The following is a 22,124-nucleotide window of genomic DNA, read 5'->3' as shown; positions in this document are numbered from 1 at the left end:
CCCGGGTGCATTCATATGTCAAAACTTACATCTGCCATATAACCCAGCCATTCCACTATCTGAATACCTACCCAAGAGAAGTACACAGGCCCAACTATTGTGGCCAGAAGCAGGTCACTGACGATTCTTTACCAAGAATATAGTTTCTGCAGAAAACTCCATTAGGCTAATTTTTGTTTCTTGATGAGTTTTCTACACATTAAAGAAGAACTACCTCCATTTTTTCCACTTCCATTTAAAATATACTAAAATTATATTTATTGGGATCTGGTTTTCCTTGTAAATATAAGATTTCTTATATTGGGGGTGCGTGAGTGGCTCAGTCGGTTAAACGTCTGCTTTGGTCAGCTCATGATCTTAGGGTCCATGGATCGAGTCCCACATCGGGTTTCCTGCTCAGTGGGGAGCCCGCTTCTCCCTCTGCCTCTGCATCTTCTCTCTGCTCATGCTCTCTCTCATGCTATCTCTCAAATAAATAAATAAATAAATCTTAAAAAAAGTTTTCTCATATGGATCAAATTCGCAATTAGAACTTGTGCCTATACACATCTTAGGACTGTTATTCCCGAATGCTCAGGATTCAGGCTTTTACCACGTGCACAGGTTTAGCCACCGTCAAACCATCTTGTTACTGTTCCTAGCAATAAAAGTCATTATGAATTCTGGTTTTAAGAAAATACTTATCATTTGCCTAAACCATCCCACAGAGAAACAGTGAGCATATCCCTCAGTTGCCTAGATGCCCCTTGGTGCTGACTCATTGTACAGCCTGTCCAGTTTTCCCCTGTTCTTCTTGTCTCTGTGTGCAGCAGTATCTGCTCCGGGACCTGTAAGCCATTTTCAGGGTTAGAGTATCCACAGGGATATGAAGGCAGATCAGAGAGTCTCACTTCACTTGTCAACAACTTCATTCATAATTAAAAAAAAAATGACAATTGGAACATCTATTCATTTTGCAAAAATCAGTGAATTTGATTTAAACCAGTATTGGCTTATATGTGGGGAAATGAGTACATTGAGGGAAAGCTAAAGCAGGGGGCTAGATAACCCCTCCCAGGAAGGAAATGTGGCACTATATCTCGTAAGTACTCCTACCACACAATGTAATTTGAGAAGGTGAGTCCCTGTGTACTAATAGGAAAATAACTCTAATTTGCTAAATGAAACAGGAAGTCAGAATAGTATGAACAGTGACTAAATAAGAAGAATATTATACGTAAATCTATTTGTGGGCATGGAAAGTTTCGGAAGATACACAAGACACCATCAGTTGGATTCTGCAGGCTCTACCCAATCCATGGCCTCCCATCAGCGCTCCCTGAGCATAAGCCCTGTCTCCCCAGGAAGGAGACCCAAGTGTCAGCGACAGATGACAGGCCCAATGAGGAGAGAAGGGAAAAACTAAGGACAATTATTTGAGCATGTGAAAGGAGAGAGTGCCAGGAGAATCCGTTCTGGATCATGGGAAGCTCTGAGGAGGAGGGATAATCTGTAAGTGGAAAGAAACCACTGGTACTATAGCTCCTCCAAATTTGTCCCAAATCCTCCACACCCACCCCTACTCCCTGGCCTGAGCACATCTTTCCACACCATTCCCACCTGCAAGCTCAGGGTTCAGGACTGCCCAGGAAGGGTGAGGGCAGGTCCTGAGTTGCTGCCATGGGTGTTTCTGCTCTTTGGACTGTGTGGCCTATGGCTTGGGGTTTGTCTCACTCTGTGACTGACATTGAGTTTTGTCCAGTGTTTAGAGGGTTCCTGGTGTCTGACACCAGGGTACAAAGCTTATATACCCATTAGGGAGATTAAGAAACTGACTTTAGAAGAGACAGACAAAAGCCAACGAAAGGAATCATGGACATGCCAACTCTAATCTTAGAAATGTTGGCTCTCAGTGAAGACAGATAAAATTTGTTTTTTTTATTTTATCAATGTTAATACACTACAGAGTCATGGGCCACCCAGATTAATTTGCAAGTCCCCTTAGGTAGCCTAGGCATTCCAGGGCTCATAAGGGCGCAGACAAAATACACCCGAGTGCCCCTGCATATGTATAAGGTTACCCAGCATCTCATCACCAGGTGGCTCTAGAGCACTCATCTATAAGCATGTATGGACTGTCACGCTCTGCTCTGAAAACTTCACATCTGTCCTACTTTCATTGTCACACAACCCTCTGGCCATATTCCCAAAGCCACATAGCTGATGAGGGGTAAATAGGGGGTTTATTTGAACCCAGGTAGACTGACGAATCGTGAAAATACTCATGCCTGCTTCATCATTCCCTGTTGCAGCCCCAGCAGGAAAAGTCAGGGTCCTTGGCCTTGCTCACCCAAAGTTCCTCCCTCATGCTCCTGTACCCTATGCCATCTATCTTTGCAACCAAAACATAGGACCATATTGCACTTGAAACATGTGCACAGAGTGAACAGGTGACCAGGTATGAGACTGTTGCTTGTTGCAGCAACGGCCCAGCCAGGAGCCCAGGGGTTTCTTTCTGGAGCCTGCCATCTTTATTTCTCAAGAGGCTAATCCATCATTTAGGCTTGATCTGGGCCCTGACCAGAGTGGGCAGTTGACCTGAGGCCATTGAGATCTCTTTCTCAGGACATCACAGATGGACATAAGCAATTCTGGTTGAGGGCAGACTCCTGCCTGGGGTTGGCCATGTGGACTGAGCATCAGATGGCCACGCTACAAAACTTCAGACTGGGGTCATTCTCCAATGGACTCAGACCCACATCCCTCCTTCTGAGTCAGCTCACCTCACAGAAGTGCTGTAGGGCCCAACTGCACTGATTTAATAAGCAGAGACTCTGAGTGTGAGATCCAGACCATACCGGCCTGTCACCACAGATCGCCTTGTTCCAACTTCAAAAATCTAGATTTAGGAAACCACAATGACCCCTGACACACAAGCATTTCCACCCTATTTGAGGGTGACAGAGGGAAGACAGATTTGCTGGGGGTGAGTTTGGATTATGTTGGGGAGGGCAGGTAGGAAGAAGTCCAGAAATCATCCCTTCATAGATTAGATAGATAGATAGATAGATAGATAAATTTATGTTTATATTTATTGATTTCATCTTTGTTTTCTTGGGAGTAAAGTGCTCACTGGGTCTGTTTGGAGTGGGGTCACATCAGGAGGCAGCGGTCTGTTCTGGGAGATCTGTGGTCTCCATTTCATAATACCCCTTTTCATTAGAAAAGGTCTTCCCCTTCAAGATCTCTGTGATTTGCTGTAGTTGCTTGGCAACATAAAGTACTTGGGGAGCTTTAGTGATAGGTGAGGGAGCAGGTGGGAGTGGGGGTGGGGCTGGAGTTGGCACCGGGGGTTTGGGTCAAGGTCGAGGTCGAGATGCAGGGGGGCTGGGAGGAGGTCAAGGAGGGTGTTGGAAGTACCAAGGAGGGCGAGCAGAAGGGCGGGCAGAGGGTTGTCAGGCCGGGATTTCTTGAAAAGTCTGATGGGGAGGGGTGGGCGATTGAGCCATGTGCAAGGCATTAGAACCAATCTTGGAAGCAGTCCAGTTCAGGTAGGGCCAGTTGGCCATGTAGACTCCAGGACACTTAGTTCAGGCACAGTCTACCCCCAGCTTGTGACTCCCATGACCACATAGGTGTTTGCCACGTTGTCTCTGCACATGAGAGGCCCGCCGCTGTCCCCCTGCCCAGAAGGTCACAGAAGGCACTCTCTGTCTGAGCCACTTTTCCCCTGCCCAGAAGGGCCATAGGCTCTGGAAGGACAGTTTCTTCAGTCCCATGGCTTCTTGCTGCCATGAACACAAGTGGTGGTGGTAAACTTTGAGTTGGTATCAACAGCTTCAGGTGGATGTGAGAAGGGGATGGATTGTCACGGGTCTCCTTGCAGTGAGGAGGGAAGATAAGCCACCCATGTGTCCATGTGTGAGGCTTTATGCATGCATGGGCATGTGTGTACAAGTGGATTGGAAGGTTTTGTATTCTGGTGAGGAGAGGTAAGCCTTCTCTTCCAGGGTGGTGTTCGGGTGTTATGATCTCTGTGTCACGGTGGGATAAAGCTCTCTGTGTGGTGACTGGTTCTTTGTAGGTGCCCCAGGTATCACCTCCCATCCTCACTGCTATGAGATGGGACCAGGGAAAGGGTCACTGAAGCAGGTCCCTGGAGGGAGTGGAGTTCAGGGATTCACAAAAGAGGTGTTGACAGGGAAAGGGGCGCCCGAAGGAAAGTTACCTAGCAGGTGTCGATCTTGCCTTCGGGGTACCCTGCACACCCATTGGTTGGACAAATGCACCCATTGTACCACTCTGTGGAGTTACAAATTCGAGTTCGATGAGGTTCCCACGGGCCTCCTGCAGTGTAGGTGCGATCCTGTAGGCTACAGCCGGGTGGCTTGGTGGTCAGCAATCACAGAAGACATGTTTTGGGAAAGACCTGCCTCCTCCCTCCACGGAACCCCCATCGACTTGAAATGCTCTACTTCAACCTAAAATCCATGAAGGTCAATGCCCCTGGCTTCTCCTCAGACACTTGTGAAGCATGCGGAGTGTTGGAGGCATATGCAGGTGAAGAGGAGGTGCAGTGCATGGAGGATGAGCAGATGTGGCTGCAGGAATGTGTGTTGATGCCAGATGATTATTCACAGCTACAGCCAGGATGTGTCACCTCATTTACACCCCACAGTGACCCCCTCTGTTAAGCGCTGTTACTCATCTTGCCTCGAATCAAGAGCTTGGAGCACCACTTGCCCAAACACGCTTGTAGGGATGTGGTGTGGCTTGGACTCGGACCAAGGTTTTCCTCTCTACACTCAAATCCAGGACACACATTTCATTTCCCCACAGTACGGCTCTAAGTCCCCCTCATTGCTTTTCATCTGCCGTTAACACCTTAGCTCAGTTCTGGACAGGATCTGCTGGAGATGGTCAGATGAGTCCCTCCCCGCATGCCTCCCATCCGTTTTGAAGTTACAGAGAAGGAGCAGCTACAGGATAGCCTCCACACACACAGATCTGTCAGGGGCATGGGTGGTTGGAATAACCGGAAGGCAGGTCAGAACATCCTGTACAGCCCCAGAGGCTCCATCATGATCTTTGGGTTAAGAAAGGTCCAGCCCAGGCTATGATTCCATCAGCCAACCTCACACCTGACTATAGGGGCAGCTATCCCCTCTTCATCAAGTGGCCTCCCCCCACCACAGCCGCAGCCACAGCCCAGCCACAGCCTGGTGGGTGGGTCTGAAATCGCCTGCATCCGGGTGGAGAGGTGGCGGATCACACTTGGAACATGGCAGTGGAGGCCAAGTGGGAAGCCAGAACCAAGTGGAGGAAAGTGGATGGAGCTAGGCACACAGCATTCAGACTGTGTGTTTGTGTGGCTTGGACTGCGTCTCCAGGCCCTTCAGGTCAACTTTGCATACCACCCAAGCAGGGTTAGTTTTGTACTTGCACTGTCCCCAAGGCAGGGGTGACATGGAAATGACCACCACAACAGGCCTGGTCGCTTATGGTGACCTTTTAGATCTATGGAAGAGCCAGATGACCTGGAAGAGAACAGGGTTTTCTCATTCTCAACACCTTGGCTTTAAATGCTGAAAAGTCCACAAGAACTTGAAATTCAATAGAAAGGAGGACTACCCCAGAAGCCTATGGGCTCAAGGAGGAGGTAGAAAAAGGAAGGTCTGCAAGAATGTCACAGAAATTTGGAGGCTGGGGATTTCTTTAAGACTTGGCCTTACCAGTGGGGGAGGGATTCACCAGAAGATGGTAGAAATCCCACTAAGTTGAGGAGGATTCTAGAACAAAAGAGGCCTTGTTTGATGTCCAGGGTGTAGCTGGGAGCCTATAATCCTTTTGAGAGATAGGACAGCAAAGGTGGTGGTAGGGTTGGGAGTGTAGATGGGAACGCTGAGATCAGCCCCCCAGGGACTCCAAGAACCCTGGGACACTGCGCACCTGTTTGCGTGGGTGGGCAGAGCAGGGTAGGCCGGGGGTGGGACAAGAAGAATGCTCTAGAGGCCTCAGCAGAGCTATGGACATCAATAGCCAGATAGAGGTTGATACCCCAGGTCAGGGAGGGAAGGGCCAGCAGAGGCCAGTGAAAACGGGTGTGCCCAGGAGGAGAAGCAACCCAATCAGAGAAGGAGGGCAGCCTTGAGCGAGGGAAGAAGAGTTACAGGAAGCATACTGAAACTACCAGGGTTTTGTCACCAGAATAGGCTGAGTTTTGAACCCCAAATGACTGAAGTGCCTTGAATTAGGAGCCCTCAGTTTTCCATTATCAAGGGACAGAAGAGCTTTCAGTCTCTCTTCTCATCCCCAATGTGACTGGGTAAAAAGTCCATGTGGTCAGCTATGGAAAGCTGAAATGCCTAACCTACTCATTAAACCGTTGCTGCCCTGGCCCCAGGCATGCTAGCCTGCCAAGAACCCTGTCCCCTCTCTGCAGAGAAATCGTAGTCACTCGGGTGCGGAGGGTGGATTCTCGCATTGTGACCAGCAAGGGTGGTGAGCAGAGGTTCACTGAGGTCTAGAGGGCTGGGCTCTGGGGTCTCAGAGCTCAGAGAGCACGTGACATGGCCCTTCCACTGACAGTTGGGGAAATGGATGTCCAGAGAGGAGAGGAGTTGGCCCGCAACCACAAAACCCCATCTCGAGCTCTTCTCCAAGTGCCATTTCAGGGGACAATCCCCCATTTCCAGAAGGTAGCAACTGGGGTTCCAGGCCCCAGATAGAGCCACAGCCGATACCCCATTCCAAAAAATGCCCAGGTTCTCCTGGTGCTGCATGCACCCTTCCACCCGGCGACCACACGAGCCATCAGTGGTGAGGTTGTGGACAGGGGACTCGGCTGCCAGTTTCTCCCACTCTAAAAGGGGACAGTGTCCCGGAATCTGGTGGACATCACCACTAGGCACCACATATGGCCCCTGCACTGCAGAGACCACTGAGGGAATGACCAGCAGTGCCCCTACCACTGTGAGAACCCCTCCCATACTCACCTTTCTCTTTCAAGAATCCCCAGGCAGCCACCCAGCAGGCCTGGGGAACTCTAGGTGGGCCCGCCCTAAATTGGGGCACGCGGCCCGTTCCGATGAATTGCCCACGGGGAACGGGAGGGGTGATCTTCATGAGAGCGATGTCATTGTGCTCTAAACTGGGGATGTATTTCTCATGAATGATGATTTTCTCGACATATCTCTCCTGTTGAGGTGGCTTCGCTGGCTTATCGTTCCCATACATAGTTTCCCTTGCTCCAAAAATCAGTCTCCAGTCATATACTTTTCTGTGGGCACAGAGGCAAGCCAGGTCATCCTCAGAAAGGAAGGGCTCGACAGAAACCTCTGGTGACCATGATCCTCAGAGCCCTCCCTCAGCAAGTTCCTGGGCCCACCCACTCATGGCCTGGTTGCCACATGGCCCAGAGCCCCAGGGAGACTGTGCACAGGGAGCCCTGGAGAATGTCTTTTTCTGGGAAGAGCCTTTCTGAAGACCTCCCTCCACGCGCTCCCACACGGACTTTTTGGAGACGAAGCAGTGGGCAGCAGTAAGCAGCCAATGGGAGTTCAGCAAGGTGCCTCCGCATGCATGGTACCTTCAGTTATTGTGGGACATGAATACCTGGAGGCTGACCATCCAGGGCCAGGCCCCGATTGTTGCATCCTGCCCTCCGACGATACGGCCACTCCCCAGTGGGTTCTGCCTGAACCCTAACCCACAGGGGGCACTGGGGTGAGACCAGGGGCACAGTTCAAACCAAGAAGAGGCAAAGCCTGTCCTCGCACCTGCACGATGGGGGAATCAGGGCTAGGGGGCTGGGCAAAGGGGGCAACCGGGAACGTGGAGGGTCCGAGGGGGAGCTGCTGAGGAGAGGCGCTGTCAGGGCGGTAGGGAAGCAGGAAGCTGCAGGCTTCAGGAACTGGTTTTGAGGAGTATGGGTTCTGGGGTCTTGTGGGTGTAGCCCCAAGGCGAAAAAGAAGTCGCCATAGGAAGCAGGACCGATGATAAGGGACCTAGAAATATGGGAGATCCCGAGGCAGGGGGGAGGCTAGAGGAGGTGAGAGAGAGGTGTAATGGCTTGAGGTCTTTAGAGCCAATTTTGGGCAGGAGACTCAGAGAACAGCCGCAGGGGTCTTGGGGCTGCAGTGTGGGTTTGGATGGTGGCAGGAGGAGGGAGAGTAGCCAAGGCAGGTCCAATGATCCCAGGTGTGGGAAGCAGTGGGGGTCCAGGGGTGGAAGTTCTGGGAACTGGGGCGAGGCCACAAGATTTTGGGGGTACCTTGGGGGCTGTCAGAGTCTAGGTGGAGGCGGGACCCTAGAAGAAAGCCATGACAATACCCTGGGGTCTTTGGGGTCAGCCGCAGTTGGGGCACCTCAGTATCTGTGGGAAGAAAGGGGTTTCTAAAATTTGGGACTTGATGTGCAAGAGGCAGTGAGGTCAGTCTCTAGGTGAGGGAAGGACCCCAGCGTCTGTGCTACGGGAGGCATAGGAGCCCAGGGGTCAGCCCTGGTTTCTCTTGGCTGATGAAGCTGGGAGCAAGGATGGTCAGAGTTGGGGATGTGGGTCACACCCGTGAGACCCAGGGGACTACTAAGGCCCAAGCTTGGCCTCCTTCCTAGCCCTGGACAGAGGGAGTCTGGGTGGGGCTTGCTATTCAAAAGACACTCTTTCCACCCCCCGGAGGTGTCCCTGACACATACTCACACGTGGCGTTATCTTTGGCAACCACAGACACTGCCAAGGCCAGCAGAACGGCAGTTGGAAGCATCTCTATCATACTCCTGCCCCAGCCTGGCCTGGAAGCCCAGTGACCTCACACAGCTCTGTGGCCTCCTGACCAATCAGCATGGCTACATCCCCCCTCCCCCACCCCAATAGTCAGGCCAGGCAGGAGCCCTTTAGCTTAACCGGTCCAGGCTGAAACAAGATGCCAGCTTTCTGTACAGGCTCCTCTGCACCCCTCGGGTGATGGGGGCTCATGTGCAGCCCCCTCCCTCTGTCCCAAGGCCAGGATCTGCATTCCCAGTTACCCTTCAAAGATTCCATATCATCTGAGGATCCAGTTTTGTGCAGTGTCAGGGTCTGCCCCTCATGCAAGCTGCAACCACAGTTCCTGTTCCAAATCATGGGTTGAGGGGCAGTCTGTCCCTCTGTGTCAAGATGATGCAGCATGTCAATGGTCACAGGGTGTCGGGCTCACCAGATTAATCGATCCTTAACCCTGTGTAGGGCAAATTGTCTTTCTCTCTTCCAAGTACATACTATCAGCACACTTTTCAAAGAGCCACTTTGAATTTCTCTAATTTACAACTACAAAGCCCACTTTTCTATTCACTCCTGCATATCACAGGGTCTGGTGTTTCCTACCTGAGTGTCTCCAGGGCTCCTCTCTGGGACCTACTGCAGGAAGATGTGTCTCCTATACCTGAGGGTCAGGTGTTCTCACCACAATCACCTGAATATCCTGAGGTTTCAATTTTTCTGATTGTCAGGAGACGGCATCTCACCAACGGGAGGATGACAAATGCTCACCTCACATACCTGCATGTTAAGAAGTTTTACCTTCTTTTAGGAGTGCAAGGAGGTCACACCACCTGCATGAAGGGCAGTGTTCCCTCCTCTCCCTGAGTGTAAGTTCTCCACCAGATAATCTGAGCATCAAGAGGTGTCCCTTGCCTGCCTGCGTGTCAGGACACCTCATAGCTTCTTCCTGAGTTTTATGAGTTTTCAGATTGTCAAATGAGCTTCATTCTCCTACTAACTTTCTAACTGAGTGTCACACTTTCTCAGCTCACATAACTTTCAGGAGATCACATGCCCTTCAACTGAATATCCAGTAGGTCTTATATATCTTTACTGGAGTATCAGGAGCCATCATCTCCTAACCCTAACCCTAACCCTAACCCTAACCCTAAACCCTAACACTAACCCTAACCGTAAACCTCACCCGACCCTCACCCTAAACCTAACACCTCACCCTCACCCTCACCCTCGCCTTAACCCTAATCCAGGGCTGATCAGCAGAGAATCTGGAAGGCCAGCCCTCCAGAGCCCCTGCTAGCCCAGCCAGAGACTCCCTGAGCCCAGAGCTAGCCCTCCCCTGCCTGCCCAGCCACGCATTTGCTCCTGAGCTTCATGATGGCCTGTTCTTGACCCTGAAGGTGAGCTGGCTGACTAGGAGGGGAGTCTAGCTGGTGGGACAGGCTGTAGATACAGGACAGAGTGACACCATGTGAGCTAGCAGGGGCCACACTCTAGTCTCCCTCACAGAGCCTGCTCGGGAGCAGGAGTCTGGGTGCCCTAGTGGCCGGCACACAACAGGGTCTGTGCTGACCAGGCAGCCATGGCCCCCAGGGAGAGTCCACTCTGCCCTCTCCCCACTCCTGCCTGGCCTCACCTCTCCTCACTGTGGGGCTGCAGGACCAGGAAACAGGCCCTATTGGGGTGGCTCAGCTCCAGCTTGTAAATGTTTCCCAGCCCCTGGAGCAGCAGGATTTCCTGGGGCCAGAGGGAGGACTGGCTGTGGACAAGGACTGCGCTGGGGAGGATGCAGGGCCTTGTAGAGGGTGAAGGATGGGGCAGGCGCCGAGTCCTGGGGCCACTGCTCATGTCTACTAAGGGCTGAAATCCCTGAATGCCCACGTGGTTCCTCATTATAGTAACGGCCCCCTGTACATGGGAATCCTGCTGGTGGGCCCCTCCACACCAGCTTCCTTCCTGCCCCTCTGAATCCAGCCAGGGCTGCAGCCAGGGACAGGCTGGACATCGTCCCAGGTCCTGCCAGGAAGAGAAGGCAAAAGGAGGAGAGGAGAAGTGGAAGGGGCAGACTGATCTTCTCCCTGTCCTGAGTCAGCCTCCACTGGTGCCTCCAGGTCCTCCGGCCCAGCCCTGCACTTAGCTGGGCCCTGAGAGGGAGTTTGCATTCCTGCAGACTGGAATGCATTCCAGCTTGGTGGGGGATATTGAATGACCTGTGCATCCCCAGATATCGTACCCACCTGACCTTGCACAGGCCGTGGTTGTAGAGCCCGGTGGACTTTGGGGCCACAGAGCAGTTGGCGGTGGTGAGGGAACAGGGGGACCCTTTAGGTGCACAGCCATGGGTCTCGTGTACATCCGCCGCAGGGCTGGGTCACTGTACAGGTGCTCTGTGCAGGTCTCCTTTGCACACCTGGCCATGACACACCTGGCTGGCCCTCTCGGTAGGGAGGCCTGTGTGCCTGGTGCACCTGTCCCCCACCTTCCCCAGGGAAGCAGACACGTTCAAGCGTTTCCATGTCCAACCCTCAGGGACAGTTGGGAACATGGGTCAAGAGAGGCAGGCACTGGCCCAAGACAAAGGAGGGGAGCAGAGCCCAAGGAGCAGGGCTGCTCTCCAGTCCTAGGTCAGCCCAAACCCTCCCATGAGGTTCGCTTTGTGGGTGAGAGCTCCTCAGATCCTCGGGGATAGCTACCCACCCCGCCCCATGTGGGGACATGACCTTGGCATCCCAATGCACGTAGAGGCATGCGCACCTGCACACCCACCCACACACACACACCACTCTGACTGCCCAGCTGGGGGTCAGAAGGGGAGGACACCCAGGGAGTGACATGGAGGACAACAGGAAAGAAGAAATAGGTTGGAGACAGCTGGGCCATAGGGCAGGGCATCAGGACTCCTGGCAAGGACCCGGATCCAGAGCATGGGGAGGGGAGAGAAGCCAGGCTGGTGCTCAGGGGTCCCCAAGGGGCCCAGGGGTTTGCCAGGGAACTGGGGGAAGACAGGGTCTGGGTTCCGGTGTCCACCACCACCCTGGGCACTTGGGAGTAGGAAGAGATACCCACCCCCAAGTCCAGTGGGGCTACAGCCCAAAAGGCCTCAGCTTACTCTTCTGTCACTTGGGCTGCAGAGATGCAGTGTCCCAAGGGTCCCACAGGCTTGTAGAAGAGCCTGTTGGCCTTGGATCTCCATCCCTGACCCACTGTGCTCCCAGTGCTGGGGAAATGCTTTCTACCCCCTCGAGGTCCTTCTCAGCAGAGGACAGACTTGGGGCTTGGGGGGCTGATGACCGGGGTACGCAGAACTTGGCAGAGCACAAGGCCACCAGTCTGGGGACCAAGGTCAGGGCCCTCCTTGTGGCAGCCTCAGGGTCCCCATGTGGAAGAGGATCCAGAATCACTGCTCTGGTCAGGGTGAGGAGGCCTTAGGAAGGAATGGAGCACCTGGACCGGAGATGGAAACGTGGACAAGGGAGGCTTCTGAGGTTTCTCACATCGCCCATGGAACCCACAGATCCTGCTCCTGTGAGAGACACAGACACAGAGACAGAGAAGGAGACAGAATGAACACAGGAGAGAGGGAACCAGGAGAAGTCATAGACTTTCTTCCACCAGCTTGAAATGACATCCTGGCATTTTGTGCCATTCCAATCCTGAGAGCGCCGTCACACAGGCCATCCACCCTGGAGGGGAGGGGATTCCACAGGGATGTGTGACCAGGACTCAGGGGTGCCAGGGGCCACTGTGGGGACGGCCCAGCACACGGGCACAGATGAGGCCCTGGGACCTGAGCCTAACCCTAATGGGAGCCTCTGGAAGTCTGTGTTGTGAGAGGACAAGGTCAGAATCAGTTCATTACTACCTTCCCACGGGGGCTGGGACACAAGCAGGAGGGGGGTGGCTTTGCCTGGACCCCAGAGCAGACGCAAGCCCCTCTGAGCTGTGTTCTATGCCAAGTCCAGCTCCTGGCTCATCCTTGCTTTGCAAGTATGCACCAGCCTCCTGTGAAGGCAGGTATGGAACATGTGTAGACGTCCTAACCCCAATGGTGTAACTAGAAGTAGAAGCCAGAATACTCCAATGTGCACATGGGGAGCCTGGGGAGGCCCTGAGAGTCACAGGGTCTGTCCAGGGTCACAGATCTGGGCACGCACAGGAAACAGGTGTGAACCCAGATCTGTGCCATCACAGCAGAGACACCAGCTGCACCCAGGCCTCCCGGGGGCTGTGGGTGGGCTGTGTGGGTGTCACTGTGTGGATGGGGCATGGGGGCAGGATGAGCATTGAGCAGCCGGTGGAGGGGGGCACTCTGGGGGCTCTTGTGTGAGGAAGTTGTAAGGGTTCCCCAGGCAGTGGTGACCTCACTTCCCTGACAACAGAGCCCAACAGAATTTGGAACCGTGATAACCAGGGACCCACATTCCACAGATAGCCCCCTGACCAGCTCATTTCATTGGAGATCTTCAAACCAAGATGTTCGCATGTTGCTTTCCGAGGTCTGGAGGCCACAGGTGGAAAAAAGCGCGCCCTGCAGATGCTGTCCCCCGCTGGGGATTTCATGTCAGGGCTCCCCACCGCCTCTGGCCATTTGGCCGGAAGGACAGAAAGGTGACACCAGGAGGCCCAGAGCCGGTCACCCAGCCCCACTCCCTCTGATGACCTGTGTAGCCCCAGGTGCCCTCCCTGTGTGAGTGTGTGTGTGTGTGTATGTGTGTGTGTGTATGTGTGTGTGTGTGTGTGTTTGTGTGCGAGTGTGTGTTGGGTGCACGTGTGTGGATGGGGGTGTGCGTCTGTGTGTGTATGTGTGTATAAAGAGGGGTCATGGAGGGTGGGGCCACCCCGAGCAGGAGCAGGCTGTTGAGGGGTCAGATACCCAGTGGGCAGGTCATGTTCAAGGTCAAGCCTGGCTGTGTGGGATGGGGTGTGCGGGCGCTGCGCGTTCTGCCAAGGTTTATCCTGATAGACATGCGGGGGGATGGGTCACTGCATCCCGGATGCAGGGCTGTGCACGCACAGGTTTGTGTCTGATCTGGGTGCAGCAGGGGGACTGGGCAAGAGGAGTGTACGGATGGCTGGGTAGGGCTGTGATGCCTCGGGGACGGATACCGGTCCCTGTCTTTGCAGAAGGCCAAGGAGTACATGGAGAAGAGGCTGGTGGACATGCCCTCCATCTCCTCAACAGAGGGGGTGACCCCACAGGGGTTCCCAGAAGCAGGTGCTGGGGATTGTAGGGGAAGACCTCCTACACCACCCAGACCACTGTCCCAGGTGGTTGTCCACCGGACAGTGGTCCATCAGCCGGAACCCACGGAGGCCGAGGCCGAGGGTAAGAAGGCTGGGGCTTGGTGTTCATGGTGTGTGGGGACGGGTCGGTGCTGGCCCCACAGGGAGGAGCCCCCAGAGGCTGGTGTGGGGCCAGGAGCAACGACTGGGCACAGAGCACACAGCGGTGGACTGCAGTTGGGGAGAAGTCCCCGTGAGGGTTCCTTCCCGGCTGTGGCTTCTCTGGGAGGCCCTGGGCTGGGCTCTGTCTCTGCAAAGGCCCACAGAGAGCAGGCACGGGGGTAAGCTTTTCTCCTCTCACAGCTGCTCCACAACCTGAGGAGCTAGAGCTGGATCTGGAGGGAGGGCCGGTGCCTGCAGTGACTTCAGGAGGAAACCAGGAGCCAGCATATGACCCGGCACCTGCCCACGGAGAGCCTGGCGCTGTCCAGGAAGAACTGGCACCTCCTCCTGCGCCAGCCCCTGCCCCTGCCCCTGCTACAGTTCCTGCCACTCCCCCTTCCCCCACCCCAGCCCCTGCCCCTGCCTCGGAACCAGATCTTGACCCAGTTCCTGCCCCTTCCCTTACCCCTGCCTCTGCCTCTGCCCCAGCCCCTGCCCCTGCCTGTGCTCTTGTTCCTGCCCCTGCCCCTGTTCCTGCTCCTGCCCTGCCAGAGTTACTGTCCCTGACCCAGATCCTACCCTTGCTCCTGTCCCTGTCCATACTCCTGCCAGAGCCGCTGCCCCTTCCTCTGCCCCTGCCAGGGCTCCTGTTCCTGCCCCTGACCCATATCCTTTCCCTGCTCCTGTCCTGGATCCTGTACCTGCCACTACTGCTGACCCTGTCCCTCCCCTTGCCCCTCCCTCTGCACCTGCTCTTACCTCTGTCCCTGCCCCTGTCCTTGCCCCTATCCTGAGCCCTGCCCCTACTCCTGCTCCTGCAGGGCTCCCACTGCCACATCCAGAGTCCACAGCCCTGCAGGGAGAGCTCCTTGTACAATCACCCTTAGTTCCATCGCCGGAACCCGAGACCCTGCCCGATTGTTTCATCCCCTCCCCCTGTGTTCTTTCTCTCTGGTACATATTAACTGTTATTTTATCCTTCCATGTCCTATATACTGTTTATTATTTGTTTTAAATAAAATTTCTTCTTTTCAATTGAACACATCATGAGCATTAAGTACATGCCCAACGCTGTGCCACCACACCCCAGAACATTGCCACAGAATATCTCATTCCCCAAAGGAGTCCCCGAACCAGAAGCCCTCCCTGCCCTTTTCTCCCCCAGCTCAGACCCCGGCAACCCCTAAGCTGCTTTCTCTCTCTGTTCCTTTACCTATTCCTGATGTTTCTGTTATTGGAATCACACAATAGGGGCCTTTGTGTCTGCCCCCCTAACTTCAAAGGGGACTCCTTTTCTTCTGTGTTTATTTGTCATAAAATTTCCCTTATTTGATATTGAAATCCCCGAAGGATTACACATCAGATGTAATCAAAGAGGCCACTTTAGGAATTATGGGCACAAACTCAGGGCCGAGACCCTTGGTCCTGCTGGGACCCCACAGCCTGACCCCAGACAGGACAGGGCTGGTTCCTCCTGAGACCCACACAGAAACCAGGGAAATGCAGAAAGCTGGAAGACACACCACAAAGGGCAAAAGCATTGCTCACAACCCAAGGGCAGAGAAAGGTTTCCCCTGACTCTGGTCCAAACCACGCTCCCAGTCACTGGGTTCCACAGGGACGGAGACCAAACACAAGCAAGTCCAAGGCGGAAGGATAGGCACGAAGGGAAAATGTGTCAGAGATGCGGGAGCTCCTGGGGAAGGACTCTGGCAAAGGAAACCCTTTGGAGGCAGCGCTGGTCACCCTCAGACTGGCAGGTGTCTGGTCTGGGGACCAGCAGCCCTGGGGAGAACCTGAGGAAGTAGAGGTCCCCTGGAGAGAATGGTGTCAGGCACCCCTGTCTGGGAGAACAGTGAGCAGCATCCATCCCAGGCCACAGGTGCACCAATCCTCAGCCTCGGACTCAGCCCCAGAAACTCTGGCTCAGTTTTTCACACACGTATTGTCAGGAGTGTTCATCACAGCGGTGCTGGAGAGAGGAGGGAATGGAACAGCACTAATGCCCAAGGAGATGGATGGGATCCACTGTCCCAGTTCTCATGACAGAATGCCCTGCAGCTACTGTCCCGGTGTCATCCGGGGCACAGGATCCGGGAAGCCCCTCCTGAGACCCACCCCTCCTGCCACCCTGCCCCTGGGAACATTGAGAATTGTTGAGGAGGAGGGGGAGAGGATCCAGGATGACAGCGGGTCCAAGGAGAAGGAAGGTCAGCACTGGGAGGACAGATGGACGTGCCCTGAGCCACCATCCAGGGCCCAGGCTGTGATGCCCTCGGACCTCACCCCAAATAAGCACTCCTGATTTATGGACCCAGCTTCTGTGGATTTACTCCCTCCCTCATTCATTCTCTCCCCCATTCATTCCCTCCCTCCAACCCTCCCTCCCCCTCCCTCCCTCCCTCCAACCCTCCCTCCTTCCACCCTCATTCAGCAGAGGATCTGGGGTCCCTGCTGTGTACTGAGCACTGGGGCTTCATCAGTGAGCACCCCCCAACCCACATGGTCATGTCCACTGTGGGAGGTGACGGGGGCAGTCCTCAGGGTTAGCAGTGGTGATGAGCACCAAGAATCAGCTCCTGAAAACAGAGGCCAGTTGCACAATGCAAAGAATGGAAGACCTATGCTTAGCACTTCCTCTAGAAAAATCTAGTCCTGAAAAGTAATGAAAAGTAAGTATATCCTAGACTTCATGCAATGTGAGTTCTCCTGGCAGGTACCTACTGATTCCTAGAACCAACAAAGAGTAAATCCTCCAGTGTCGACTGGGGTGTTGTGACCCAACTTTTTGGACCAAATGACTGCGTTTCAGCCAACATCTCCAGGGCCTCTGTGTTTTCCAAGGGTCTCTGCAATTCTCTGATCCTTTCATCAACCTCCTTGGGAAGCTCTGCCCTGTCATCTTCCTTGTCTTTGCCTCTTCTGGGACCCTTCAATGACTTCCCCGCCAGGGCCACCCCTTCCAGGACTCCCTGTGCTCCCTGGTCTGACACCCACATCCCACGCTGGGTCCTGTGAGCCCGGTGCTTTTTGCAAGGACTGTGTCCTCCTTCTGGGGTCACTAGCCATCTCTCTTGCAGTGGCCTGCCTCTTCCTGCGCTGGGTCTCCTCTGAGCAGTCCGTGAGGTCAGACTATGCCCATGTCACAGGCACGGAAGCGAGAGTCCAGAAGGTCCAGACGACCTGCTCCCAGTCCCAGCGTGTGGAGCCTGGGTCAAGGATGGTCCGCGAATAGAGGAAGACTTGGGCCCAGGGAGACTGAGGGGGTATGTGGCACAGTGAGCCTGCAGGAGGAGAGGGGGCACTGTGGGGACCTGGCGCACAGGCCTGCTGGGAGACCACATCTCACCCACACCAGTTCTGTCCCCAGGGCTGGAGGTTGTCACGGTAGCCACCCTCCGAGGCTGCAGGCTGACAGTGACTGACAGGAGAGGAGGTGCACCTGATGCAAGAGAGAACCCTGAGGCAGAGAGGCGGGGGCAGGTGCTCCCCCAGCAGCAAGAGGAACTCGGGGTAGCCACCCTCCCAAGCTGCAGGATGGCAATGGCTGGCAGGAGAGGAGGCACCTGGTGCAGGAGAGAGCCCTCAGGCAGAGAGGAGGGGGCTGGCTCTCCCCCAGCAGCAGGTGCACTCGGGCAGGCTGAGGGGACCTCCGTGGACAGCGGTGCCTGCATCTGGGGTCTCCACACAGACCCCCTCCTCAGGCTTAGCACAAGCTTGTCTGGATGGCCTTTGTCCCCCAGATACAAAGACTGGCCCAGGACCCTCCTCAAGCCCCGACTCCCAATCCTTTGACCTCAGCTCAAGTGACAAGAAATGGCCAATAGTTTAGGTGGGTTTGCATGCACAGGGACATTTGCTTTTCTGGCCCATGCTGTAATATTGCTGGCATTTAAAGATCTCAGGGCTTTGATTCAAAACCGGTAGGATACCAGGGACCCGAGTCGGGTCTCTGGAAACCTGCCTCTGGACCTTGCAGCCCTCCCAACCCACCAGGTCTGCTCAGAATCCCTCCAGGTCACAGACCTACAGTCTTGGCTCCTCAGATGGCCTGGACAATGCACCTTCATAAAGAGATCCTGGTGGGGCAGCAGAACACACTGCGGATTCCAGCAAATCCGCCTCCCAGAAACTGAGGGTACTGCTGGATGAGCTGTCTGAAAACAGCCATGTCAGGGTTCCAGGAAGATACCAGAGGCACAGGAGTAACTGAGGAGCACCTGAAGGTCAGGTAGAGGCAGTCAGGCTTCCAGACATTTCTTCCCTAAAGCTCTTCATTCCTCAGCCTTTCTTCTGGTGATTCTGCTTGGTTTCTATTGCCCCAACTGTTTTCCATTGCCTTAGGCAGCAGAGACTGATGTATGCCTTTAAATGTTTTGGACATTGAATGTCTTCCAGTAGCCACTTCACTGCTGGGAGAGTTGGTAACAAGCAAGAAGTCCCAGAGGACTCCAAGGGTCTGGACTTGGTGTTTCCCTCTCCTGAGATGGGGACACCTGTGGGAGGTGCAGGTGGTCAGCTGGGGGAGGATGGCGGGCACCTGACGTGGACAGATGGGGTATAGGTAAGGCCCGAGGCTCCCGGGGTATGTGCCTGGCATCCAGACTGAATAGATCTTCAAAGCTGCAGAATGGCTGGGATCATCTTCAGTCTGAGGAGGAAGGTGAGGGGAGCAGAGGGGACTGAGGAGGTTCGGCTCAGACAGGAGAGGGCTGGGCCACACTTATGGGGGGAAAGTGGGTCAGGTTCAGGCTCATAGGGACAGACCTTGAGGCCATTATGCCATGTGAAATAAGCCAGTCCCTAAAGGACCGACACCGGACGACCCCACTTGTGAGGGATTGTGAGTATTCCCTTTCACAGAGGTGGAAGGAGCTGCTGGGTGCCGGGGCTGGGGAAGGGGAATGGGGGTTATGGTCTCGTGGGTAGAGGTTCAGTTTGGGATGATGAAAACATTGTGGTGATGGACGGAGGTAGACGGTGCAGAACAGGGAATATACTTATTGCCACTGATACACGCTTCATGGTATCAGCTTTATGTCCATTATACCACAATACAAAAGAAATGAGTCATGAAGTCGGGGCCATCACGAGTCCCTGGAGGGCCCAGGAGCAGGGAGCCTGTATCTTAGTTCTCGCTCTCATGCTCTGCCCCTTGTTGGGTGACTGAGCTTAGTAAGTGCTTGCTAAGACACAGTGCAGGCAGATGGTCCAGAGAAAGTGCACAAGTGCAAACCCACTGGTGGGCACTGAGCAATGCCAAGGTGATGCGCATCCAGACAGAGCGAATGCCCACATTTCACAAACACCAGCACAGAAATAGTCATTTAAAACCAAGTCAGGAACCTTATATAGCCCAGAGGGCTCCACGCTCCTGGAGGCCGAGCTAGTGGCCACGGCCAAGGCCTCTGGTGGTGAGGGCACTGGGGGTCTGGGAGGTGGCTCGGCGCACCCCTGACCCTGAAGCCCCATGGCTGCAGTGAGGTGTAAGGACTGGGAGGGAAGACCCGGTCAGCACCCGTTCTGGCTCCATGGCTGCTACAGGGCTGCTCCCAGCCCCAACAGGAGATGTCTGTTTAGAACCATGGAGAAAACCTTTTCCCTCAATTGTTCTTTTTAAGATGGTTGCTTAGCATTGACACAGAAAAACATCCGATATAAAACTGGAGCCATTCTGAGCTGAAAAGGACCCGGAAATGATCAAAATGTAGTGACCACAAAGAGAGGACCTTGTGCCCCAGGCAGGCCTCCTGTGCGCAGGGCTGGTTAGGGCACTGGCATGCCCGTGCAAGCAGTGCTGGGCTCCACAGTTTCCCTGAAGGGAACAGAAGTAGGAATCTGCTCTGACCGCTCTGCTCAAGGCAGCACCCCCTGATGGAGATGGGGGCAGCCCCTTGTGACGTCCAGATATCCTGGGGATTCTTGGGCACAGCCACAAATCTCAGCTTCTCCATGACAGGGGCCAGCCCATCAGCTGTGGGTCTCACAGGTCCTTCAGGGGACAGCCCAATACTTCAGGTCCCACAGCTCCTCCAGGGACAGCCCCTCATGAGTTCTGGGTGCCCTGTTGATTCTGGGGCACAGCCATGGTTCTCAGCTTTTTCATGACCCGGGAAATGATGGGGGGGCCAGCCCAGCAGCCATGGGTCCCACAGGTCCTCCGGGGACAGCACCTTGGTGGGCCTGCGTCCCAGCAGGTACCTGTTCAGGTGGCTCTTATCGGGCCACACAGCCTCAATTCCATTGGCCCAGTTGACGACCATTGCCCGGTGACAGGCTGAGGTCATTCGGGGAAACTCCACCACCAGTTCCCCAAAAAAGGCCCCCATGTAGTAAAAGTTGCCCTGGTACCTGGGGATGTGGGTTGGGACTGTGTCAGAACTTCATTTCTGCATCCACGTCCACGGACACCAGGTCTTCCACATCACAGAGGAAGCGCTTCTCGCGGAAGTGTCTGATCATCGCTATGTGCCACATGGACACATCCTGCCAGAGCAGGATGCCATGGACCTCGATGACCACCATCCTCTGGCCCTCCCAGAGTGGCCCACGGGGCACAGCAACCAGCTGGTCGGTGAAGACGTAGTAAGTGACCCTTTGTCCTCCATGAGGACCACCACCCTCCGGCTTACCTGGAAGGGGACTCGGGGCCCGGCAGCTGGCTGATTGGTGAAAACCTAGTAGGTGACCCCATGCCCCACCATGTAGTGTTTCTCTGCTATCTGCAGGAACAGCTCCAGGAAGACCACGCATCCACAGGGGGAGTGGACAGGGCAGGAAGAGGGTCACTGCCAGAGGCTGGCAGCAGGACACCAGAGTTGGGGGCCTTGGACGTGTGCACCTTCTTCATGGGGGCAGGCCCTGGGCTCCTTTAAGGAACATCCACCTCCTGACCTTCCTGAGGGAATCTGCCAGCAGGACCTCCCTAATGTCTGTTCCCAGAGATGGGGGCCATCAGCAGCCTGTCTTCCAAAGGGGAGCCTGAGGCTTCGGAGGCTGGAAACCCATGCAGCCCCACAGTCAGCATGCTGGAGCCTGGAACACTTCCCCTGTGCTGAGCTCCTGGGCAAACCCTGCAGGTGCCCTCCACTGGCCGCCCCCCTGCAGATCCCATCCCCACCTTCCAGGAAGGAAGCACCTTTGGGCACAGCCCTCATTTCTTTGTCTTACAGAGGGGCTAGAATCAGCAGGGCCTACCACCTGTCCCATTTTGCTTTGAGTGGGCTGCCGCTGGCCCCCACAGACCTGTCTCCACTTCCTGTAGGCTCCTCCCTGGAAGACTGCTGGGCATCCTGCTGACAAGGTGCTCAGTAAGCCACTGGTATTCCTAGGAGGGGTCACCCTCAAACTCTGCCACATCAGGAATCAGGTCCAGCCTGTGGACAGGGAAGGCAAAAGTCAACACCAAGAAGAAGAGGGGGCTTGCTTAGGCCCCAGGCTTGAATCCAAGGGTGTAAGCTTCCAGGTCCAGGTCTACATCTCCCCGGCCCCCAAGGGTTCAAAGTCTTATCCAACCACGTCCCATGGCTGGTCCCCCTTTAAGGGTACTACTTGCTCCGCCCTGTGAGGACAGCAGTTCCCCCATTATCAAGTGTGGTGAGCCCCTCTGAAACTGATGTTTTTGCATAGGCACTAAGGCTACTTCCCTGGGCGTGCCCCATACCAGGAAGGTTTGTAAATCACTCACACTGGGAAGGCGGGCACTACATTGAAATAGGGGATAACCACACTCAACCAGCAGACATGTGTCAGGTCACCAGAGGGCAAGTCCAGACCCAGCCAATGGGGGAAGAAGTCAGATATGAAGCAAGGGGACGGAAGAGTGATCCTGGCAGAGGGCACAGCAAAAGCAAAGGCTTGTAGTCAGGGCCAGGGCACATGTGGGATGACCACACACTTGGGTGGCCCACATAAGGGTGGCTGTGGTGGAAGAGATGAGGCTGGAGAGGACGGGCATGAGGGGAGCATACCACAGAAAGGCCCAAAGGTTATGTTCCGAAAATAT

General features: G+C 54.7%; 1 protein-coding gene and 2 pseudogenes across 1 annotated transcript; 1 reads left to right on the top strand and 2 right to left on the bottom strand.

Moving 5' to 3' along the window:
* Positions 1–22,124, top strand: part of LOC148163972 (acrosin-like) — a 240,030-nt pseudogene that overhangs the window by 15,253 nt on the left and 202,653 nt on the right.
* LOC148163977 (acrosin-like) lies at positions 3,138–8,750 on the bottom strand (annotated as a pseudogene).
* Positions 18,737–20,871, bottom strand: LOC148163976 (histo-blood group ABO system transferase-like; the record flags this gene model as incomplete). Its single annotated transcript, XM_088024982.1, is given in 5 exon segments — positions 18,737–18,770; positions 19,988–20,081; positions 20,247–20,479; positions 20,481–20,718; positions 20,814–20,871. Coding segments are annotated over 5 exon segments (657 nt in total), but the record flags the coding sequence as incomplete, so codon positions are not given.

Source organism: Eumetopias jubatus, unplaced genomic scaffold (assembly GCF_037043125.1).
Source record: "Eumetopias jubatus isolate StellerSeaLion01/CBP00866 unplaced genomic scaffold, mEumJub1_p1.0 scaffold_7, whole genome shotgun sequence".
NCBI classification, from domain to species: Eukaryota; Metazoa; Chordata; class Mammalia; order Carnivora; family Otariidae; genus Eumetopias; species Eumetopias jubatus.
Note: the sequence above shows the minus strand (reverse complement) of the source record. Positions and strands in the feature narration are given on the sequence as shown.